Consider the following 24,096-nt stretch of genomic DNA (forward strand, 5'->3'; position numbering starts at 1 on the left):
GAAGCAGCTGGGCAATGTTTAAGCTGCTGCAGAATCTGGGCAACTTATTTTTTTTTGTCAAGATATTTTAAGTTTGGAGAATAAAGTGCTCACACAGACTGATGTTTCTTAAATACAGGAACACAACTATGTTTGTTTCAAGATCAACCTTCCTCCAATTTTGCTAATTGTATTCAAAGTACATATTAACACATATTCCCACAACTGAATTTAATTATTCAAAGACAAATATGCTCCTCTATGTCAACCCTGACACATTACACTCTTGGAAGATGCTTTTCCAGGCAAAAAAACCTCCACCAACAAGAATGTGCGTGATGTATTTTTCATCAACTATTTCTGCTATGTGGAGCTGTGCTTCCATGTTGCTTTTTGTTATATATATATACATAAATCTGTCTATTTAGGAACATGAGAACAACTGCTTTAAGTAGCAGTTAAGACTGAATTCAAAATCACACTATTGTGACTATTAACCATCTGAATCAAGTAATAAAATATAGATTTTAAGAAGAGGAAACAAACCAACTTCAGTGAACATTTCAACAATGAAAAACATTTATGGAAAATTATTTCCATACACGTAGGAGATAGAAACATGTTATTTCAAAAAGCTGCTTCTAGTTTTACAACCAGGAAAAAAACACTTTGGAGAGAAATAAACAGAAGGGAAAGAGCAAAAGGGCTAATGAACACAAACTGTCTTCCTGGATTCTGGAGTTACAGCTCTTGTGGAAGGTTCTCATCTTTATTCATTCTCAAATCTGCTGTAGGGGTTATCAGAATCCTGGAGAAGACCTGTAAAACAAAATGGGACTACAGTTATAATTTTCTTTTTACAGAAAAACTCTGAGTTACTCACTTTACTGCTATTGGTACTGCATGTAACAAATCCAAAAGGCAATTCTTGTAATAGTTGCTCCATTACCCAGGCAGTCAAGGATTATAATAAATTGGAAGTGTTCTTAAGCACTCTTATTTCTCACACAGTAATCATGAATAAGTATTTCATGATTTAGCAGGGAGAGAACATTTCCCTATGAAAAATTATTATGGAAAGAACATTTCTCATCTGTGAGGTAAACTCCAAAAAATGCACTTGTGAGAGTCAAGTTGACAAAAATATAAGTATAGAGATGTCTCAAGAAGAACAGATTCCAAGTGGCCAGTTTATAAATGCAAGTGACTATAAGATCATCATCCTTTTAAAATGTAAGATGTTGCTACTTTGACTTAGCTCTACTTCAATTATACCCAACCATCTGTCACATTCAGCCACTTACAGCTTTTCTGCAACAGGACAATAATCTCTAAGAAAAAATGAAGATCACTTCTTATGTGCACTAAAACCTCCAGGGACCAGAACGACACCATCACTTAATCCAAGATAGTGTTTCCCTCACAAAGATTCTTAATGACTTTATACTAGAATACTGTCACAGAAAGCCCTGCAAAGCCATCCAATTATGCTGAGTGCCTGGATATGCAGAGCATCCTCTGTATAGGTTAGCTGAGCAATCACTGTTCCACACAGAAATTACTTCAAAGAGACTTTAAACCACACTTTAAACCTGGGGTAGGCAGAAGACTTAAAATAAAGGAGTCCTGTACGAGTCCAGAGGCTGACCTTATGCTGTGAAAGGATAGAACACTATTGCTATTTTTTCTGCCAAGATTTTTATACTGATGTCTGACAAGGACTCTTCTGTAGCTCATTTGTCCAGGCCTGGAGACAGTATGAAGTGCAGTCGAGCAACTCCAACTCAAAATGTTCAGATTCACAATAATGAAAAAAAAAATATTTCTAGTCACTGCCAAATCTTGTAAGAAGGCGTCTCAGTCTTTTTCACACCATACCTCTTTCCACATGTACCTGCACACAAATACTGAATATTGATATATTCACTGTTTCATCTGGAAGTCAAAACCTAATGGTGCTGTAGGCAGACTACACTATTGCCTACCTTGTGCAGTTGGTGAGCTTCATTTGAACTGCCAGGTTATTTTAAGATGCCAGTCAAGCAGCACAATTGCTCAGGGCTGATTACTGTATCAGTTACTGCTACTAACTACCTGATAGGGAACAGTAAATATTTGGAATCAAGAATAAATATGAAAAGTCCTATAATAACTCAAATAAACAAGACTACAAGTAGTCAATCTGTAAAACATTAATATCAAAACTATCCCTCATATATATGACCCTTACTTGTCCAAGGAGTAAGTCAGTAACATTTATAAAGCTTCAGCCAGGTAACATAATATATAGTCTATTTACCTGGTGTGGTACCTTGTATCAGAGGAACTATCCATTTCCATAATTGTTTTTGAAAGTAAATAAAATAAAAATGTAAAGATTTGTTTAATAAGGATATGCTTAGATGATATAACTGTGGAAATTATTATACAATATTTTCAGATTTTGAATTTTTTGTCTTTTTAAACTTCTAAAAAGTGGTTACTTCTCAGATTTTAGTATTACCTTTCATGCATTTAAACAAGCAGCTGTGATGTCCACTCTGCCTTTTCTAGCGGTCAAGTAAACTAATACACAATAAAAAATTGTCTCTTATCCTTGGCCTGCAATTCAACCTTCAGTGCCTTCAGGCAATATTCCTGCATGAATTTAACCCCAACCCAAAGAGAGAAGAAACATTTCTTTTGCTCCCAGTTCATCAACACCCCCATCCTTCCTCCAGACTTGTTAATACTTTGGCAGTTAGGATATACAGCTCCTAATACAATCAGTTACCTGAAACACAACTGAGGAGTCCAATTTAAAAAAAAATGCAGTACTCCTGTATTTCACCCCTTTGAAACACAAAACACATTTCCACAACATTTACCAAAAATCAGCATCAATACTAGAAATTACCACTATTATTACAATTGCCATTGCTTAAACTCTCTGCACTCATTAAGATCCATTTACAAATAAATGCACCTAACTTCAAAAAGCTTTCCATGAAGTGGCAAGAGGTGGTACCATATTCCCTGACAAAATGAACATGGCCTGCAGACTTTTCTCTGTAGAGTCTGACAAGTGCTTATTATATTTTTTTGATATTTCATTCAGGACACATACTCAATACTTCATAGGTCTGAAACTAGCACAGTAAAACACTAGATTCTGTTCTTTACAGCTTAAACAGCTGAAACACAATGGAAAAGATTTTCTACATCCAGTAATGCCAATTTCAAATTATCCAGAGGACTGTGTAAGAGTCCTGATAAACCTTTCCTACATCATTCTGAAGACTGAATATACTTTTCTCTTCTCCTGCCCCAAAGCACTCAGCTAAAAGCCATTTTAGAAAACTAAATCTCATATTTCAAGTGAATGTGTCATTTTTACTCCTCACTGCATATGCCATACCCAGTAGTACTTGCTTTAATTTTACTGAATTATGTTTAGGAATGAACAGATCTAATCACCACCAATCAGGCATTAGTATGTCTACCTTAAAGTACTCTCATCTGTTTCATCACAGAATACTGAAACTTAACAGGCTTTAAGAATGATGGGTCAATCCAGTGTGAATATTATTGGCTCTGACTTCAGAAATTCATGTCCCAGGAGAAAGGGACTCCAAGAGAAATGGCAAGCCCTCCTTCCAAATAAGGATAATCAGAGGTTACAATACCTGATACACTTTGCTTTCAGCCTTGCTCTCAAGCCTGCACCCAGCATTTAAATTTATTTTACCCTCAGCATTTTAATCACATCATAAGATTACATTAAGTAAGAGGAGTGAGACAGCAGCTCATCACTTGCACCAACTCTTACTGAAGAAGTATCAGGCTCCAGTAAGTGGACAAAAATTATATGGAGAGACATACAAAAAAAAGGAGCATGACAAAAAACTTCTGTCAGCTGCCACAACTGCTCTGCCAGTGCCACTCCAAGGAGCTGGCAGCCCATGCTAATGGGGCAGCACATCTGGCTCAGCTGAAGCTCTCGCACTGCCTGGAACCAGACAGGAGCTGTGTCTCGACTGTTTCTGTCAGACAAGAGAGACACCACCCAAGCTGTCATTTACCCTCAGGGGTTCAGAGAAACCAGATGTTTGCATCTTCAGGAGCCTTGTTTGCAATCAAGTCCATTATGTGCCACTGGTGAACTTGAATATTGGCATACAGGTCACTTAAAAGTTCTTACTTCCATTTACCCTCATTTTGAGGTTAGTATTTGACCTACTTCGCAGTATCTATGAAACACTCAAAAATTTGAAAGGTATGGTAGTCACGTATCTTTCATGAGTTTATAGGAAATAATGAAGAATCTTAGTAAAAATGAAATGAGAAATCAATGGTCAAAAGAAATTAATACCTCTTTCCAGCATATTCATTTATATTGCATACTAACTATGCATGTCCCCAGTCATTGAGATGTGACTCTCATCATGTACCAATGCTGCCCAAAAACAGAATTAACAAGTGAAATACTCAGAAGAGACTGTGTGTAGTTGAAAACAAAACAAAAAAACAACCCAGCTTACTGCATGTCTTCACCCCTTACTAAACTTTTCCTCTTTATTTCTAGCCCTCCATATTAACAACTGTATTCTTAACAAACTAAATAGCTTTCAGTGTTTGGCAATGCAAGGTTCTCCTGCCTTGCATTCAGAACACTAAAGAAGGTCAAGGCAAAGTATCTACCTTGAACAGAAGACACAGTTACTGTCATAAACTACTGAATATAAAAACCAATGTCTCATATAAAATAAACAAGAGAGGATTATGTATCATTAAAATAGCTAATCAAAACCCTTGCAGAACTAAAGAAATGAAGTAATAATCACTTTGCAAAAATTAAATGAAAAAATCCTTCCACTAATACTTGGCAAAATGCTCAAATAAATAAATAATAAAGCAGCTTCTCACTAATGCTATACTGAACACACAATAGAAGCAAATGCAGCAGGAATTAAATTGTAGTTCCTTTGTGTACTACACAAGCTGCAAAGTACTCTGAATTCTACTTTAAATTTTTCCTAAGAGACAACATATAATTTGTGTAATCATATTGCATTCATATATGTGAGCAAATGAAAAATACTATCAACTTGTGTAACAAAGAAACAATTGAAAATGCATACTCCTGGTTGCTAAAGCTCTCTATTGCTTCCAATGCTCCCAAAGGATTGTGGCAAGAGTGACACCTGCAGTGCATCATAAATGTGTAATTACCATTTAAATGGGGTATGGAAAGCTGGGGATGAAATGAGAAAAAGCATTCCCTTAAAGCCAACCAAATACTGAAATTTCGGGCATCATCATCTTTATGTACAGTCAGGTTAACAAAGTCATTGTCATTCTGCCACTCATCCATGCCTACTTAACTGGGAATCCTCTCTGCAGTGTGTAAGAGTGCAAAATAATCTAGTGCCTCCCTAATTATTTGCAGCAATTTTTATTAGATTATGTTTCATATGCTAGCATCTGTATTTTCTAGATAATAAAAAAATCTGGACAGAAAATCCACGTCTCACAGAATTATTCTCACCACCATTTGTTTGTATATTATCAGAATGCAACCCTTATATTCAACAGCAATTATATTTATGAATTTCAAAATTTATACATATTTTGTGTTTAACTTTTTCCTCAGTTACATGCATCCTTTAATTATGTTATGTGAGAGTTAATTTTTTTTTAAACAAAAATTAACCACGTAATTTCAGGCCTCAAATTGATATATCTGATAATATAAATTAATCCTTGTTTAGGCAATACAGCAAATCTGTCAATACACTTTATATAGAAGCTTGCTAATAAAATTTAAGTTTTATAGTACAATTGCAATCTTGTGCAGGCAATCTGAATTGCAAAACCTAAGTGCATGAAGAAGTGAGTATGTCTGATTTCTTACAAGAAAGAACACTTTTCATTAACACAATGAACGTACAAACTTGTTTCTCATTAACTCATTGATAGTGGAGGCAAAATGACACTAGCTCTCCTATACTGTGGACAGTATAGCTACAAACAATATTTGATTTAATGAATTTGATGTCCATATCCAAGGAAATTGCATTATACAGTTTTAAATTTCAGGAAACTCAAGTACTTCAACAAGATCCAGAAAAGCACTGCACAAAGGTCTGAAAGTTAAGCACTGAACAGACAACTGTCCTCAGTAAAATGTAGGGCCATGCAGAGACAAGTGAACTGGTTTCACAAGCAGAATATAACTGAATGCAGCTTTCACATCACTGAACTCCAGTGCAGGGTTCTGGTATGGGAACTGAGATTCAGCACCCAGGACCTGCATCTTGGAGCATCCAGGAAATGCAAAGGTCCATCTGCACTGAGTGCTGCAAGTTATTGTGGGGACATAGCCATTGCCCTAAGCTCTTCACCAGATCTTTCCCAATAATTCAAACTTGCTGAGATTGACTGTGAGGTCTCTTCTAAGGAGAAACAATCACAAAAAGCCTGTATTGTTTTATGTTGTGCTTGGATTTTGTTTGCCTTTTTAACATCTGGATTACTACTGCCATTCACTCAAGCAACTCTTGAAACTGAACTGTGGTTGAAATACAGGGTTAATTATCCTGTAAAATACCACAGAACAACTTCCCTGACTGATGTTTAACAAAAAATACTTCCAGTTTCTACAACAGTCTTCTTTCAGTAGCTCAAGCTTCACAGTGTAGTATTCCTCCATTCCTGCAAGGATCATTCTTTTACAAACGTTCTCCAGAATTCTCTGCAGACAATTCCCTACAGAGTTTGTCTGTATCACTTCTGCATCAGGCAAAGGGCAGACTGCAGATTCATGAAGGCATTCCTAGACTCTGCCAATCAGTTTAACAAGAGGATGAAAATTAACAGCTTGAGTGCTGTTCAGACCTCTAGAAACACCTTCTCTGACATCAGTGCAATTTGCATAATAAAAAAATGCAGCAGTTTTAGCAGATCTGTCTCTGAATACACAATAGTATTAACCCTATGAACAAATCAAATGAAAAATGGAAGCACTGACAAGCCTATATAATAAGAGCCTCCTACACAACACAGCAGGTTCTACAGTCTTGTGACAGTCTTCTACAACTGGACCACAGCTCACTTAAAAACAAACAAAATAAATTTTATCCCTACATTACGTTGCATCCACCACCCTTCTTTTTAAAGTTTGGTTTAAAAAGCTTACTATCTACTAGTCAGTCTCTCCTCCTTCAATAGCCTTGACTCCAGTAGCAAAGTTCAAGTAGGTTGATTTATCACATTCAGAAACAAAAAAAACCCGAAACTCAGTCTTCTTACTTAGGAACAGACAGGATAAACCACTTATTCTCATCAATATATTTAAGTGCCCATCCCAAACACACTGTTCTTCTTGCCCAGTTGGCCAGTCAGTGTAGGAAGAGAACAGGAGCATAAGCGTGCTGAGATCAGGTGTCAGAAGACAAACATCAGCAGAAAACTGGGCTTGGCTACTTCTGATGCTCATAAAGCAGCTTATTTCTGCTGTGAATTTTAACAATCATTAGGGAAAAGGAATCAACTTAGGCATAATATCAAAACAAGATGGCACATACCGTATTTCTTACGTATTTCATCATGCTTCAGTTTTCTTTCATGTTTCCTACAAGAAATAAAGACATCAGTAAAACATTTCGACTCTTTTGAGCTGTAAGCAAATATAATTATATCCAAAAAGGACATTAGCATTTTTACATTAGTATTAGTAATTACATTACAATTAAAAAAAAAATTACACTTAGTAGTTATATATATATATATATATGTTATCTTTCTATTTACACTTCATCTGTATGTACAGACTATGTATTACACACTGTACCTGGAAGACGTACCATAAATTCTTACTAATTGATAGTGCAAACATAGGATGTATTACAATAATAAGAAATACTTTCCTATATAAAAGAACTATGTCCACACATGCACACATTCACAGACTGAGGTGTTAATCTATACATAAGAAACAAGGCACTACACTACACTGGAGCACTCCTTAATGCTTTCCAGCAGGGAGCACAGTTGTAAAATTTAGCTTTGCACAGAACATACTCTGGAATACTAATTCAATATAATAATTCTAAAAGGATAAAAAGGTGTATTACTATTTTGCTTAAGATGCACAGCAAGTGTAAGTGAAAACTACTGCTTTCTAAAATCCAGCATGGCAACCATGCAGAGAATAAATTAAAATATTGTGCTAAATATAAATTGGTTTTTATGTTGTCTGACCATAAGATCATTTTTAAAGCTGTACCTAGTACTGCCAAACTGAAATTATTCACATAAACCAACTGTCTGATGAGTTGATTTCTCCTTCCCTTTTGCAAAGGTGAAGGGGGAAAAAATGAAAGATGTTTAAATGGAAAAAAATTCATTTTTTCTCAGATAGTTTTCCTATATTACAAAGGAAGGATCTATTTTGCTTATTTTAAAAAAGAAACATAAAAGCTCCTATACAACTGCTTCATCAGTATGAGACAGAATCTATATACCTTGAGGAAAAACCAAAAATTTTTGCAAAAAGAAGTTCCTCTAACAAAAATTTAAAAAAAAAAAAAATTAAAAATACACTTTTTGCTACCCTCTGTCAAAATTTAACCCAGTTAGACAAGTTGCGACTTCTGCTGGATTCCAATTTGCACGTATTCAGCAGAAAGCTGTTAAGCACTGACAGCTTAATTCACCAAAGATCCCATCTGCCCTATGCATATTCCACCTCCAAACAATTCCTACTGCTAATCAGATCCTGTGTGTCCTCAGAACCAATTATCCTGCTTCCTAGAGAGCTGAGGGTTGGAGTGGCCTTTTCCAGCAATTACACTTCTGGAAAAGCATGTAGATAAAGCACAATGAGAAAAACCAAACAAGACAGACTCAAAACCTTCCACTACTCTTTCCCAGAGATACCCACGTCCCTTACATCTCTCTGCATTATTAGGCCCAGGCAGAACAGTAAACAAAGCAACCTGGCCAAAATGCAGTAACAGAAGCTGGAGAATCAGGGTAATGAAATTCATGTAGAAGAAGAAAGTCCGGATTGAGACATTGAAGAGAACAGAGAAAAGAGGAGACAAATTTATCCACTGAAGGTAACCTGACAACAGGATTTCTACTTTCTGTGGTACATAAAAGGAAGATATATGGGGCAAGGGATCTCGGGAAGAGAATAGAGAGATTCTGCTTAAAGCAGCCTTCTCCAATATAAAGCAAAATCCTTCTACTGTATAGTTTTCATGTGAGTTTAAACCAGGTTTATTACTGGTGGTACTAATGGCATTTCTTCCTTGTTTTGCATATCCTTTCTGAAGTAATGAAGACTCGTTGCTGCAGGTTTCAGTTATTGAAACCTCAGTATTTCAGCAGCCAGTGTGAATCAGTTCTGAATTCAGAAATCACCTGCTTAAGAAGGGGATGGTGCAAAAATCAAGCTGTGTAGGCTTTAAACCTCAGAAAGGCTTTAGGATACTTCCCTAGGCTATTCAAAACAAACCACCAAACAGCTAATTAAGATTGAAGGGTAAAACCATTAATACCAGTGAAACATTCAAACTCTGACAGGCAGCCACAACGGCATCACTTCACCCATGACTAAATCCTTGCTCAGTAAATAAGGCTTAGGTACACATCAACCCAGAAGAACCAGACACAGCTCTGAACAGGCAGTCCCTGAATCTGCCACTCAGAATTACTGTACCACCCACGTCTCACATGATAATCAGCTCAAGTCACTTTAGTCTTCTGAGTTGGTTCTGTTTCTTAACACTACTGCTATTACTCCATCTTATACATGCTAAAGTCTTGGCTTCTCATGCAAGTTGTCCCCACTGCCATAAGGTGAGGAAGTATTTTTCTCAATACTAACAATTCCCATTATAATCTTCCATACTCAGTTCTTCACAAACTGCCATCCTTTCTTTCCCTGGCCTTTCTCCTTGTTCTCCCTTACTATCAATTTATACTTGACACTAGATCTTATTGCTTAGCATTTGTCTTTAAACTTCTAAAATAAATAATGATTTATAAACTATATAAATCTAACCTATACATATACCATGTATTTGAAACTGTAAAGAATCAAGTGTATACAAAAAGACACTACTCAATGCCATACTGAAAAATAATTTTTCATGTTAGAGATGATGAAGTCAAATAAAGGGCTAAAACTTTTGCAATAAGATACCTGTTTTAAGTCAAAAATTGAACATCAGACATCCTTCTCTTTATGCCCCTCACTATAAATGCAAACTCAAAATATCACCAGTGATTTTCAACCCTCTCAATAAACTGACAGCTACTTTCAGCCTTGTGTAGATAAGCAGAGAGTCAACATAATAACCCTTCTTTTCATTTTAACAGGCATCTTCCAAAGAGACACTAAAGTATCCATAATTAACTGAATTCTAATGCAAACAAGTATTAAACTTAAAAAGCAGACTTTTACAGTGTACCTGAAAGACAGAAAATACTAGGGGCTGCAATCATCTTAAACCTTCCACAGAAAATATCTCCATGGATCACTATGGAACTTGAGCTTCCTTGCTATGTTTTTACCATTCACTAAGTAATCATAAAAGGAAGCTCAGGCTAGTCTGTTCACCTTCCATTGCCAACTGGTATGAATCATATATGAGCTGATATAAGCTGTATTTGAAGTAGCTGTATCCCACAGAAAAAACAAACAACATGTAAGATGACAAGAAAAAAACAAAACCAGACAGACAGAAGGTCAATGCTGTGCCTATTTTTCTCCCATATTTATTCAGCAATTTTCATTAACTATGTGAAAACTTCACAGTAGAAAGGAAGGACTACACAGTACAAGGCAGTGTTTTCCTCTGCAGGTTGCTTGGCAAAAATGGGCTGTTGAGAATATTAATTTGTTCCACAGCCTGCTAGTAGCAATTCATTCTCCAAAGGTCTTGGAGGAAGTAAGCAGTGGATAGGGTAAGGTGCCCCAGGTGCTGGAAGTGGCTTACTCCTTGTGTTTTCCCATGACCCCCAGCCACACACACAATTGGTATGCGTGTTCAGAACATGGAAACACCCCAGGGCTGCCGCTAAGCTCTCTCCTGCAATTAAGGCAGTTTCTGTTTCACAGACACTCCTGAGACAAGCTGGGAAAGAGAAATGCTGCTCTAAATAAGGCTGCAGGAATCATTCTGGCAGAGCAGCCTGCTCCCAGTGATCTTTGTTCCTAGGCTAAATTCAAGAATGGAGCTGATATTAGCTCTAAGTTGCTAATTGCCTGGTGCAACACCACTTGCTTTGCGTGTGTGCACACCACACATTACATTCCAGAAGCATCAGACTTCCTACAGATTAACTGTACTGAGAATTTAAAGCTGATACACAAATCACAGTGGAAAGGTTACAGAACACAATCATCCCATTATGCATGTAGTCAGAAATCTTTGCTTTATAACAAACACAGCTAAGTGCTGTCTTAACTGAACAAAGCAACATAATTAAGGATGTACATTTCACCACAAGTCACATGGTTTTGGCATATAAAAAAAATGCTGATATTCCTCACTGGGTCCCTCCTCTTTTGAAAAAAACAAAAGCATTATAGCAGAAACATCATGTTCATAGTAGCACTCAGCCTACTGTGCTGTGACTAGTTATAACTGGATTAACAAATAGAGAATTCCCCTTTTTACTGATCCATTGCAAATATTCAACATAACTTATCTGACAAATTGTGTGAGCATACTTCCTGAATTGAACACCTATTTCTTACCCTTCCATGCACATTCAAGTCTGACACTTTCAGCTCACAAATTCAGATGTTTATGAAAGCAAATTTGCATCTGTACTCTTCTTGGATAATGTTTGTCCTTACCTCACAATGATGCACAAAGCACTCATGGTACCTGCCACACTGAGCATCAACTTGTTTGCTCTCTGTTCATTTCCAGCAATACAGCTCCTAATCAGGTTCATCAATCTCATAATAAAGCTCTGTTTTGTAAAAAACCTGAAACTGTCATGCCTAACATCACAATGCCTCTTTGTTTAGTACTCCATGTATTTCTCAGAAAGGCAGAATACTCCTACATCATCAGGAAGTGTATAGCTATCTATCAAGCTGTCAAGACTTACCTCTGAAGAGACTGCAGCCTTCGTTCCTCTCTCTTCCTAGCTAGCTGCTCCTCTTCTTCCTCTAGTAGTCTGCTAGAAAAATGAGGGAAGGAAAGCATAAGAGGAGGATAAAGCAACTTTATTGCTAAGCTATCACTATTTACTACTTCATAGCCATGTAAAATTTCACAGCTGAGTAAGTATAATTTACAAGTTTGTGTAATTATCGTTTCACATTTTATAATATTCTAATGCTCTACTCATTGCAGTAATATGCCCTTCAGCCTCCACAGAACTATTTACAGCTTCATACGAAGAGGATGCAGACTGTTCCTGAAGCAGGATTCCAACTGCCCTTTTCCCCATGTGTCACACCCCATTTAAGAGTCAAGTGTTCTGCATGTACACAGTTAAGTCCATTGTTGTCCTTTAGAAGAAGACTGATGGTTCATAAGCCTTTGATGCCAGAACAATTTATCTTTCCAACAACCATTACTATCCAATCTCAAGCTGCCCCCTGGAAATGAGTCAATTCTGGAATGAGCAAGGATTTACCTGAGCATCAGCTGTGTGATTCTGGGAAATGCTGAACCTACACAATACATCTGAGCTGCGCATGTGCAGATATGCTCTACTGAATTATCTGCTGCCCTTTAGCTTTGTGTCCTGCCTTGAAGAAAGCTTAGTTTCACTTAACCATTAAACAGACTGTAAAAGACTTGTAGGACTCTAAAGCAAATGTCAAATAATTTTTCTGTTAGTTCTTCCCTGATAGAATTTATGATGATTCTTCAGGATTAGTAAATGGACAACTGCCATGCTTGCCCAGGTGCTAATCATCTTCCAAAAGTGAATACTGTTCTGAAGATGTCTGAGATGAGTATTTACAATATTAATACACCTGAGCAGCATTACCACTCATCTGCAGCCACCAACATCTAAGTTAAGCAAGAGTGACATCCAGTGGTTAATTACAGTATGTCAAATGCTTTAATACACAAAATTCAGACACATTCAGCTCTGGAAATATGAACTCAATTCCTTCATGTGCTCAAATGGTCCATCTATCTCTCAACACTTTAGTTATTTCAATACAAGCCAGTACTTAAGAACCCATGTAATGTTTCAGAAACAAAGTTCTTAGTTCCAGCTTTTTCCACCTAAAGAATTATAAAATATTAGGGGAGTAGGAAACAAACATAACAAGGTCACTTTAATTTAAAAACAATGTTACCCTTTTGGAAATCTAATCAATTATCCACATCAGCATGTCCAGCATGACTAGAAGCTCCCATTCTTGGGCACTCTTCTGTAAGACTGCTTTACTGGAGAGACTATGTCTTATAACTATACAATAATCTTCACAATTTGTGTTGCAAAATATGAAAACATCAAATAAATAAAATATTGGTGCATGATTCAGAAAATAAATTTCTTCCCTGTAATTAAACATCATTAAGTATTTTCTGATTTCTGGATACTTGGAATTGTCCTTCCAAATTCAGAAAGTTTGAGATTATACAAATAAAAACATGGTTGAAAACATGTTTTTATTTGTATAAGAAGTGATTGATAACAGAAGTTCACAAGAGTCTATTTAGTAGAGTTTCATGAATAATAGCTGTTCATGAAACTGTCACAAGGAACCAGACTCTAAGAAGTCCAGAAACAGAGGATAAAAATAAACACTATGTACCAATATTCCTAGAATTCCTGTGATAGGATAGATACTATCCTATCCTATCCTATAGTTACTGTAGTAACTACATTACTGATATGGGGGTTAATGAACTTAAGTATGCTCTGTGTTCAAGCAAAAGGTAAGTTCAGGCTTCTCAAACACTTAAACACCACAGCTTAAGAATTTCCTAAAGAAACACTGATACTTCTGCAAAACAAAGAAAACAAAGTTACAACTCAGAGTTCAGATGATAACCTTAAAATAGAACCAGTTACACAGATCTAGTATTACATTTCCACAACCTTTCCTTCCTCCTATCCACAAAAAAAAAAAAATTATTTTATGGAAAATGAGTCCCCAGAAATAAGGAAGACAAGAGCAAAAGAATTCCTGCTGAGAATCAGCAGGCTTAAAGCCAATAATGTACCAGGCTTCAGTGTAATAACACATTCTGATTCCTCCTGAAACAAGCTGGACACCAGATTGACAAGACCTTTAAATCCTCTAAGGGTCACAAGATTAAGCTTGACACCTTTGGAGTCTTGGCATAAGATGATTCTCAACTAATCCTCTATTTTTAGAATTAGATGTTACAGTACTGATTGACAACTTAGCTACCAAAACTGAAGTGTAGCACAAATGTCTATTTTCACAGGATTCAGGCTTTATTTGCTGACATGTCAGCTACAGGGACCTACTAAGTTGTTCTGCAGAAGATACTGGCAGATCTTATGTAAGATCTAAACCTGTTCTTCACATCTTCAGGGCTTATCAGCACAGGGCTAAAGAGTATTCGTTTTTGCACTAGGGCAGATTTGGAATACCAGCGTACCAACAGAACAGATACCTGCTTCTTTCTCAGGGAAGAAAGAAAGGAATGAGATGTTATTTACAATTATTTTCATATTTCTTTAAAAGCCACAGATGTACTGTATTTCTCTGGCTTTAAGGTCAGCACTAAACAATGTACAGTTACATAAGCTCTTTTAAAAAACCCAAAACTAAACCTCAAACAGGAACAATGAGTCAAAGGTATTTAAAAAAGTATAGAAATCATTTCAGACCAATAAATAAAGCCCCCATTTTATTTGTACAGAAAGCTTTGAAAGAAAAAAAGAACAGAGCTAGCTGAAATTACACTGTCCAGAAAGCTTTTAAAACTTGAGTGATAAAGGGAAGTATGTTGTACTGTCCCACTTCACACACCAGTATTGACGCACCTATTTTAGCTGCTCATCAACTACTTCCCTCCTTTTATGAATATCAGTTACTCAGAGAAGCCAGTTAAAAAAAAAATATTACAAGTTCTTCAAGATCCCAAGAACATTTAATTTTTGCAGTACTATTTTCCTTGCAAATAAGTAAATTATTCTTAGCATCTCAGAGCAAAGAAGTATTATCTTACACATAGATTGTCTTTCTGAATCGGCAAAGAAAGTTAATCCCTTATATACTGACTGCTGACAGATCCTAGAGCAATTCTGAAAGATGGATACCAAGTGTCATATAGGACATTGTTGCTCAGTTACTTTCTACTCACCTGGTCCCTCTTGGCTGTACCATGAGCTTGCCTTGAAATAAATTATTTACACCATTTTCAGAAGAAGCAAGGATTTATTTGGTCATTTAAAGATTTCATGTCCAATGTTAATAAGAAAGGGTAAAACAAAGAAGTATAAAGCAACAGCTTGCCTGAAGTCAGGCAAATCAGTGCTGTTACCACTAGAAAAATCACTTCAGTGTCATTCCATTCATTATTTCCAGTGTCATACTACACTAAATATCTCTTATCTTCTTGTCTTCCTCAAACAAATAAAGCAAAGTGACCAAAACTGCTTCCAAATGAAAATATTCTTAGAATACTGGAGAGTAAAAATTGCAGGTAGATAGGGAAGAAGACCAGGACCCAGTGTTAGTAAAGAAAACAAATACATGTGTTTACCTCCTGGAAGGCCTTCTGCAGTAACAGCAGTAACAGCAACAGACTGTTATGGACACCAGAATGAGCCCAGCTACCACAGCCATAGCAATAATTAAAGCCTCAAAGTTTACTGAAAAACATGAATATATTCAACTTGTTAGACTCCATTAGTAATATTTCTCTTTCTAAAAACTCTACCCTTCCTTCCCAGACATTTATCCATCCCTATATGCAAAACATGATTCTGTTCCACTACGCCAGATAAAATGCAGTATACCACATTCAAACTTTGCAATTATGCATAATCATCACTGAACAGTCATTAAGTAAAAGCATATTTTTCATTATGATACTTCTCTACAAGTTACAAATAAACATATTCATCCAGTAAAGCAATTTTCTTCAAAAAAGATTTTTTAAACAAAATTTAATTTTTTCAAAGTATACTATTTAATTGAAGCAAAAAAGGGTTTTTTTGGACCTAATAAAGTGCAGGGAAAGACTGTCAGTTTTCAGGCTATATTCCTGGCAACAGAACCTACTTCATCTGCCTACTATTCATGAAAACACCCAACACAATCAAACTATTTTGTATTACACTGTTGTTCACTCTGGTTAATAATCTGTCAACACATGTAATTCATATAAAATTGTAACTGGAAGCCAGCCATTTGTTTTTTACTTTGAAAGCTGCACTATTCACCTTCATTTTCAGCAACAGTGAACAACATTCATCTCTTAATTTTATTTGCTCAAAGAAAAAACCCATCACCACCACCTTCACAAGTTAATTAATTTTCCTGCTGTGTTTGTAGGGGTCTCAATAAGACCATATAACCCTATTGCATGTTGCTGCCTGTAATTTGTGAAAAACATATTAAGGAAATGCATGTTTGAAGGTGTTTTTGTTGTTGTTTTGGTTTGGGGTTTTTTTCCTTCTTTTACTTCTTTTTGCTGAGAACGTGCTCCATTATGAAGTTTTCATTCTGTGTTTAAGCTACAATCAAGCTAGAAACTCAAATGGTGCACAAGATAGAAGCCATTTCCACAGCAGCAGTAAACTGTCAAGACCATCCTTAGTATCAGTAGAAAAGGATGTGTTTCTCTACTCAGTGTGAGAGTGTAAACTTATTTCATAGTAGCTCATTTGAGCTGTGTTTTGGATTTCTGGCTCAAACATGCTGGAAACACATCAATGTTTTGGCTGCTGCTGAACAAGCTTGAACAGCACCAAAACATTTTCCCACCTCCCCCCTACCCCCTTCCCTCTGTTCCCTGCAGTGAGCAGGGTTGGACACAGGCAAGAAAGTGAGAGGGGTCAAGAGGGGATGATGAGAGAATACTTGACCCAAACTAGCCACCAGATACGGTGTCATGGTCAGATAAAATATCTAAGGTAAAGGACAAGTAAGTGGAGGCCAGCTCTGGCTTCCAAGGGGAAAGTCAATTCCAATGGGAATTTATTGTTCGGGGACTGGCTGAGCATCAGTCTGCCTAGAAGGGGGTGCTAAAAAAAAATTTCGTTTTTTCCTTCCCTTTTTAAACTGTCTTTATCTCAATCAAGAACATCTTCTGCTCTTGTTCCTTTTTCTTCCTCCATCCCACTGGGGCCATGGTAGAGAGTGAGGAAGCAAGCAGGTGTGTGAGTGCTCAGCTACTGGCAGGAGTCAACCCTCCACACTTTCAGGAAAAAGTCTGCTAAACATTTCATAATAAGGGCCTTTACTACAACACTGCAAGCCCATTTTTCTCAAAAGTGAGTTTTATCACTGAAATTATATTCTTATCATACCCTAAAAAACTCCAACAAAAGTCTAAGCACAAATGCCTGTTCTCAGAAAACAAAGCACAAAGCCCTTCACTATGAACATAGAATTTATAAAGTTCACCTGTACTTTTTCATCTAGTCACTCTGAAGCAGGTATTAAGTAGTAGTGTCCAGAAACTTGCATGCTCCACTTCAACAGCAATCTTCTGCTACCCTAATTTAGACTACTGCAAAATCTCTCTGCGTTAAGCATGGTAACTTTCTTCAGTCAACATAGTCACTGACAGTTCACCCCCACTTGTTTTGTCCTTTAGCCTCCTGGTGTCCATGCACAAACACACAGAAAGCTTTGCTCTGCTGGACTGAAGCTGTACTCTTGCTTCACACAAGAAGCTTTACAATGTCTTAGGTGTTCTCTGTTCCAGTCTAGTCTGAATCTAGATCTGTACACACATTATTACAAAAACAGCTCCAAATATTTTACCCTGACGGCAGCACATGCTCAGTCATGTATTTTGTAGTAAAACATACACACAGGAAATGGAAACCGAAGAACAATTACACCATGCGTGATTACAACCTACAGTGGCAGAATGCATGTTCCTTTTAAACCTTATCTACATTGCCTTTGGTACCCAACGATTACACTGTTATTTCAGTTAAGCAAAAACAGCAATTTAAAAATTTCTGTGTGACTCTATTCCTGCGGTATTGGTTCACTGCCACTGGAATATAATAGAACTGTGGATCTAGACAAATCATCCAACACTTCCAGAAATGTTAAAGAAAGTAAAAATGTTTTAAAGCCATTGCCTCACCATACCTACACTGACTGGGGCTATGGCTCCAAATCATAACCACTGCCTCCTTGCTCAAATAAATTATCAGGAGCAAGCTTACTTTTATCATACTCATAAATAATTCTCTACAGCAAAAGTAAAATTAGTACTTACTCCAGCAAACTCCCCATCGAGCATTTGAGAGAGAACACAATGAAGATGGTGGAAAAATACTTCTAACAGGGTAATCAATGCATGTGTTGTTGGTGTAACACCAAAGGCACTGTGCAAAAGAACAAAAAAAACCCCAAATTATTAATCTTTAAAAACAGTTAACAATTTAGCACACCACTCCAAAGACAGATTTCTTATGTGAATGCAATACTGGAGAAATGGAAGTGCTTTGTCTTCTAAAGCCTACAGAAGTCCTTGTGCAATTTCTCAGTAAAACCTAAACTGAATGATGAATAAGAACATTTTGTACTTACAAGTAACACTAGCCTGAAAATATTTGAGAACATATTGAGGTACCCTGCATACTTGAAAGTAAAATGGCTTTGGGTTCAAAATTACTGGAATTAACAAATACTAAATACAAAATCACACTGCCGACTGTTCAGAATTTTAAAACACCTCGTATCTTTAAGGAATAAAAATACACCTGCAATCTTATTTCAGCCTTGCATTTGCTTATCAACAAAAAGAAAATATTAAAGAATCCTTATAAGTGTACAGGAGCTTTTGCTGCAAGGTAGTGAATGATACAGCCTCATCCAGTCTGAGTTGCAAAGCACTCTGAGTACCTTAATTGCACATGCTTACATATCCAGATATTTTTAAAATTTCAAGTTTTTATGTGTATTATAGATAAAATTCCAGCAAAACATTTCTGCTTCTAAAGTAATCTCTAAGCATCAAGCTTGGGTTTTGGTTTTCATCTGTTAAAATAAATACTTACTCAGAAGTAATTTACCACACAACTCAAACAGTGAAATAGTTTTGAATAATGGCAGTAGAAATCTTTGATAGGACATGTTTTTTTAGGATTCATTATAAAAAGAGCTCAGACAGGAACTATGCTTTATCTAACTATCAAGAACATCTCTATCATACATCCTCAATTACACAAAGCCTGTTATCTTGCTCTCAGTGGATTACAAAACGTTAAATACAAAGGAAACCATTTGCAGCAGATGCTGCTTTCTTGAAAAACTGTGGATACAAGAAGAATATATTACTATTTTGTAGTTGGTAGACTGTACAATTTAAACATACCCATAAGGACACATCAACAAAAAAAAACTAAGAAAAGACAATTCACTTTGCAAAAACTGTGCCCTTTTAATTATGGATGCTAGATGTGAATATGCTTTTTTTGGTTCAAATATTTAATAAGAATAAACAATTCAAAAATAACAACTAATAGGGGGCATAATAAAAATCGCCGCTAAACTCGGAACATAATGCTGACCCTGTTTTGAGTAGGAAGCTGGATTAGGTGGTTCATGAAGTCTCTTCTAACTGAAATGACTGTACACTGCTGGTGACAACTGGGAGCCCAGAAAGGCCAGCTGTATCCCTCTGATGGAGACTCCTGCATCTGAGTACTGAAAATGTGTCTAACCCAAAAGGCAATACCTGACACAGCTACTGGCTGGAGCAGGGGCTGAAGTACAAGAAAATATTTCAGTTGTCTCATTCTCAACGATAAAAGAATCTGACAATACACAATCATCAATACAATTCAATCAATATTTTTCCCTTAAAGCCAAAATATGAATAAGACAATCAGGTAAATTCAGATACTTCTCAATCTTCCTGGGCAAAAAAGTTTTCTAGTAATGGAAATTTACACGCAACTTTAAAACTTCTGAAATGTTTGTTTCCAGTGACATGTGAAGTTTGAATCTAAATAATCCCTCACTTCTGCTCGGCACAGACTAATGACTTTTGCATGCTTACTACAATCCTGATTGCAGAGCTAAAGAAGTTTTCAGCAAAGAGTGGAGAAATAAATTCTAACATTTAAACATCTGCCTTATTGCAATCTCATTGGAAATACACTTTGCTACCAAAAGTGGCTTAGCCTGGCAGTCTTCAGCACACAGAGTCAGCAGAGGGACTGGCAAACTGCCTCAGTTACAGGCACTTCTTGGGGCATCTTTAGAGAAAGGCACTTCCAGTTTATTTGCATTAATTTCCCATTTTTCCTAGCACAACACAAGAAAAGCAAGGCATTTTAACTGCCTGAGTTTATTAGATGGACACTTAACAAAGTGCTACCCACAAAATGAGGATGAGTCTGAGGCAGCAGCAAGATGAGCTTGCTCAGCTGAGCTAAAAAAGCCCTGAGCACACACTGGCACTGGAAGCCTGGATTCGGTCTGTCCTCTCCAGACAAAGCACAGAAACACCCTGAGTGACCAAACCATGGAGCAACCCTGGCAAAGTGAAAGCACCCTGGCATCACGTGTGACAGACAGAAAGCAACACATCAATCAGTTGATTCTATCACGTAAATAAGTAACAGTCAAAGAAAGCCTAACAATTAGATTTCATATTAAGTGGAAATTCTTATCAATCAAAAAAGATGTTAAAAATCTTACCGAAACATTTGCTAGACACTCATCACAGGACTTCTGGGAAAATGCTGAACATGCTAAAAAAACAAACAAAACCAAAATATAGAGATTATATACTTATTTTTATTCCATAAGGCATTTATCATAACATTTAACCTTTTTTTTTCCTTAATCCTAGATACAAGCAATAATTTTGACTGAAGTAATGAAATGTCAGTAATTCCATTCCAGGAGAATTGCAGCAGAGATAAAAAACATTTAAGTTTAACCTCAGACATAGGGGAACAATTCAAGCTTACCTTTATCTCTTTTGCTTTCTCTAAGGACAACACAGAAGGTATCTCTACTGAAATTCTAGAACTTACTTCAATTTAGGGAACATTCCATATTGTGCAGCTTTAGAAGCTTTGCAAGAGCTGACCCTTGTTTAGGATTTATCCCCTTCCATAGTTATTAACTTTTTTTCTGGGAGAAAAGAGTTTTTAAAAGATGAAGCTCTTCAATTAATATTATTTTAAATAACAACAAAAAACACTTCCAAACATAGGACACAATGTTAATACACAAGAGTTCGATAAAAACTTTAACAGAAGCTTGACAAGTCAAACGATGCATTTTCTCTGAATTTAAGAAAAATACATACTTACTGGTGTTCACATTTACTTTCTTTAGAAGTACCCCATGTTTATCATCTTAAGAGCAGTCTTTTTCATCCATAACTCAGACATAATTTGTTGGCCACAGGACCACATACATGCCATAGTCCTGACCCAGATTAACTATTTGAAAGATGAGGGGGAACCTCCTTTCCAACTCTGAGCCTGGATTTTTATTCTAATAATTGTTGTGCCTATGATAGCTTTTTATACCAGTTAATGAAACAAGGTTGTTCTTGTTTCACTACATTACAAATACAAGGGGAAAAGATCTCCAAATGTAGCATAAATCACAACAAGTTGTCAATTTGAGGTAGAGTTACTTGCTTGTGAGACAACTATATATTTCAATGTTTTCTTTTCATAATTAAGTATTACATATTTCTGGTACTAATTATTAACATTAAATGCAATTTATGTACAAGTATATTTATCTTTAATTTATATACACATATGGAAAACCCCCTTACCAGTTCATCTGGTAACAATTAAATGGTTACAGGTACCAATTAACAGCCTAAGTGTAAGGCCTATATACCAATTCCTGAAAAAACAACATGAGAAGCAGGTTCAGAAATTGTTCTAGGTTTATACTCAAAAATTTTCAAAAGGAGTTTTCAACACTAAGTACCACCACGTTTATTAAAAAACTACTTCATTAGTTTTCCAACTGCTTTCATAGTTGGAAAACTAATGAAAATCTCTCTCCAATGTGAGATTTTAAACACCCAAACAAACAAGCTTTCTGAATATGAATTAGTAAGGCTAATTTGCTTCAAGTTAGTTGTCTCAAAAAGCTGGAGACTCCCTTTTCAAGGATAAGCCCTTCCCTAAAGGAAATTAAACACCTCTAGCTAGGATCTAGACATACGTGTCAGAATGCACCTGAGATACCCAAATTTGATGCCAGCCAACCTGAGGTGCACCTTTGTGGCCACATCTGTTGGTGGCAACTGAATGTGAGGCGGAGCTTCACCAGCTGCCTGCCAAAAGCAGCGAAATTACTCCCACAGAACAGGAAGGGACGAACAGCTCCGTCAGCTTCTCCCGAGCCAGGGTTGAACACACATTCCTCACCCAGGGCTGAACAAACCCTGGCGACTGTGTACCCTAGGACAACCCTGCTTGAGCAAGGGAGGTTGGACCAGGAGGCCGCTGTGGTCCCTTCCAACCTGCGCCATCCTGCGGTTCTGTGACTGTTTTCCCGCGGCCCCGCAGGCGGGCAGCCCCAGCGCCAGCAGCGCGTCCCTCGGCCGGGAGCGGCCGCTCCCTCCTGCCACAGGACTGTGCCGGGGACAGCACCGCGGCACGCCCCGGGCTCCCCGGGGCTCTGCGGGCGCCGCCGAGCCTCGCAGGCCTCGGGGCCAGCCCGAGCCCCTCGGCCCGGCCGGGCCCGCCCGCTCGGGCCGCACCCGCGGGACAGCGGGCGGCCCAGGGAGCCGCGCCGCGCTGCCGCCCCTCCTTACCCTGCGCCGGCGGAGCCGTGCTGCCGATCTGCTCCAGCCCCGCCGCGGCGCGGCCCCACAGCAGCGCCAGGCCCGGCAGCCACAGCGGCCAGCGCCGCGCCGCCTCCATGGCCGGACGCTCCGGCACAGCCCGCCCGGCCCGGCCCGGCCCGGCCCGCGCAGCCGCCGCCAGCGCCGGGCGGGGCGCGGCCCTGAGGGAGCGGCGGGACACGGCCGGGCCGCGCCCCTCGCTCCCGGGGCGGGACGGGAGGCCGGGCTCTGCCTTGCGCTTATGGAAGGCACTGCGGGAGATCTGACACACACGGGGCCTTCTGCCCTCCGCTCCTCGTTTGATGTGCCGCCCTTTTGCTGTGAGGGCAGGAGGTGGCGAGGATCCTGTGCCCTGCTTCCTGCTTTCGTTCCTTAGTGAGGATGCCCAGCAGGCTGCCAGAGCCAACGGAGGCATCCCAAGCTAGGGCTGGACAGAGAAATTAATAAAGGCATGGAGGCAAACTGAAAATTTACCATGACCTTTCAATTTTAAAAGACTAACGAGTTGTTGGTTTTGCATGGTGACCCACTTTTCAGGGCCTTTGGGAAGCGTTTAGCACCCTTTAAGTGCCAGGGATATACAGAACAGCCAGATAAGTCTGTAATATACAACACAGGAACAAAAGAAAGACCCCAAACCTTCTGAGATGGCAGGGTAAGGACACACAAGACATTTTGGGCATCTCAGTGGCCTTATATAGCTGTGGTTAGGCACCAAATCAAGTCCTTAATGGCCAGTGAAGTGACTTACCATGCAGTGACAGCCAACTTTGCTTTAGTTAAACAATCCTGCTGAACTTCATTCGCTTCTCTGTGACTTGTTCAGGAATGGGAAGTTTGATAATTGGCAATCGATAGCTGAAGTACTGGTGTAGGTTTTGGTAGTGCTCAAAGATTCTGCTTCAAGCAGAAAGCAAACACTCCTTCCAAGAATGGCATTGTTCAGTCAGTAGTGACTCCAGCTGCTTGTGACCTCCCTTCTCAAACACTCCTTCTCTTCTTTTTGGACCATTTTTATTGCTCTTGTGTTATAAGGCCATTGTTGCTATAGAAAGTACTGCAATTGGTTTGTGGACATAGGGACAGCAGATCTGAGCTGTTAGAGAGGCTTTTGTAAATATACTTCAGCCTTAACAAGAAA

The 24,096-nt window shown here is 38.0% G+C and overlaps 1 protein-coding gene across 2 annotated transcripts; it reads right to left on the minus strand.

Annotated features, from left to right (window-relative positions):
• Positions 1-534: 534 nt before the first annotated feature.
• On the minus strand, positions 535-23,054 carry PTTG1IP2 (PTTG1IP family member 2). 2 transcript variants are annotated; one of them, XM_021551673.2, is made up of 7 exons: positions 22,926-23,054; positions 20,828-20,880; positions 18,396-18,504; positions 15,696-15,804; positions 12,094-12,162; positions 7,545-7,591; positions 535-798 (listed from the first exon to the last, which is right to left on the minus strand). In XM_021551673.2, the coding sequence occupies exons 1-7, from the start codon at positions 23,032-23,034 to the stop codon at positions 749-751; spliced, it is 546 nt and encodes a 181-aa protein (XP_021407348.1). In that variant the 5' UTR covers positions 23,035-23,054; the 3' UTR covers positions 535-748. The 2 variants fall into 2 exon arrangements, with proteins under 2 accessions (XP_021407348.1, XP_021407347.1); XM_021551672.2 differs by having other exon boundaries at positions 12,094-12,165.
• Positions 23,055-24,096: the final 1,042 nt, after the last annotated feature.

This window comes from Lonchura striata, chromosome 1 (genome assembly GCF_046129695.1).
Source record: "Lonchura striata isolate bLonStr1 chromosome 1, bLonStr1.mat, whole genome shotgun sequence".
Lineage (NCBI taxonomy): Eukaryota > Metazoa > Chordata > Aves > Passeriformes > Estrildidae > Lonchura > Lonchura striata.

Excerpts from the sequence above, each read along its gene's own strand:
- PTTG1IP2 (XM_021551672.2), bottom strand. The coding sequence starts at position 23,034 with ATGGAGGCGGCGCGGCGCTGGCCGCTGTGGCTGCCGGGCCTGGCGCTG. Across the intron at positions 18,505-20,827 it reads AGTGTCTAGCAAATGTTTCG|TGCCTTTGGTGTTACACCAA; the intron begins GTAAGATTTTTA and ends TCTTTTGCACAG. Across the intron at positions 799-7,544 it reads TGAAATACGTAAGAAATACG|GTCTTCTCCAGGATTCTGAT; the intron begins GTATGTGCCATC and ends TTTGTTTTACAG.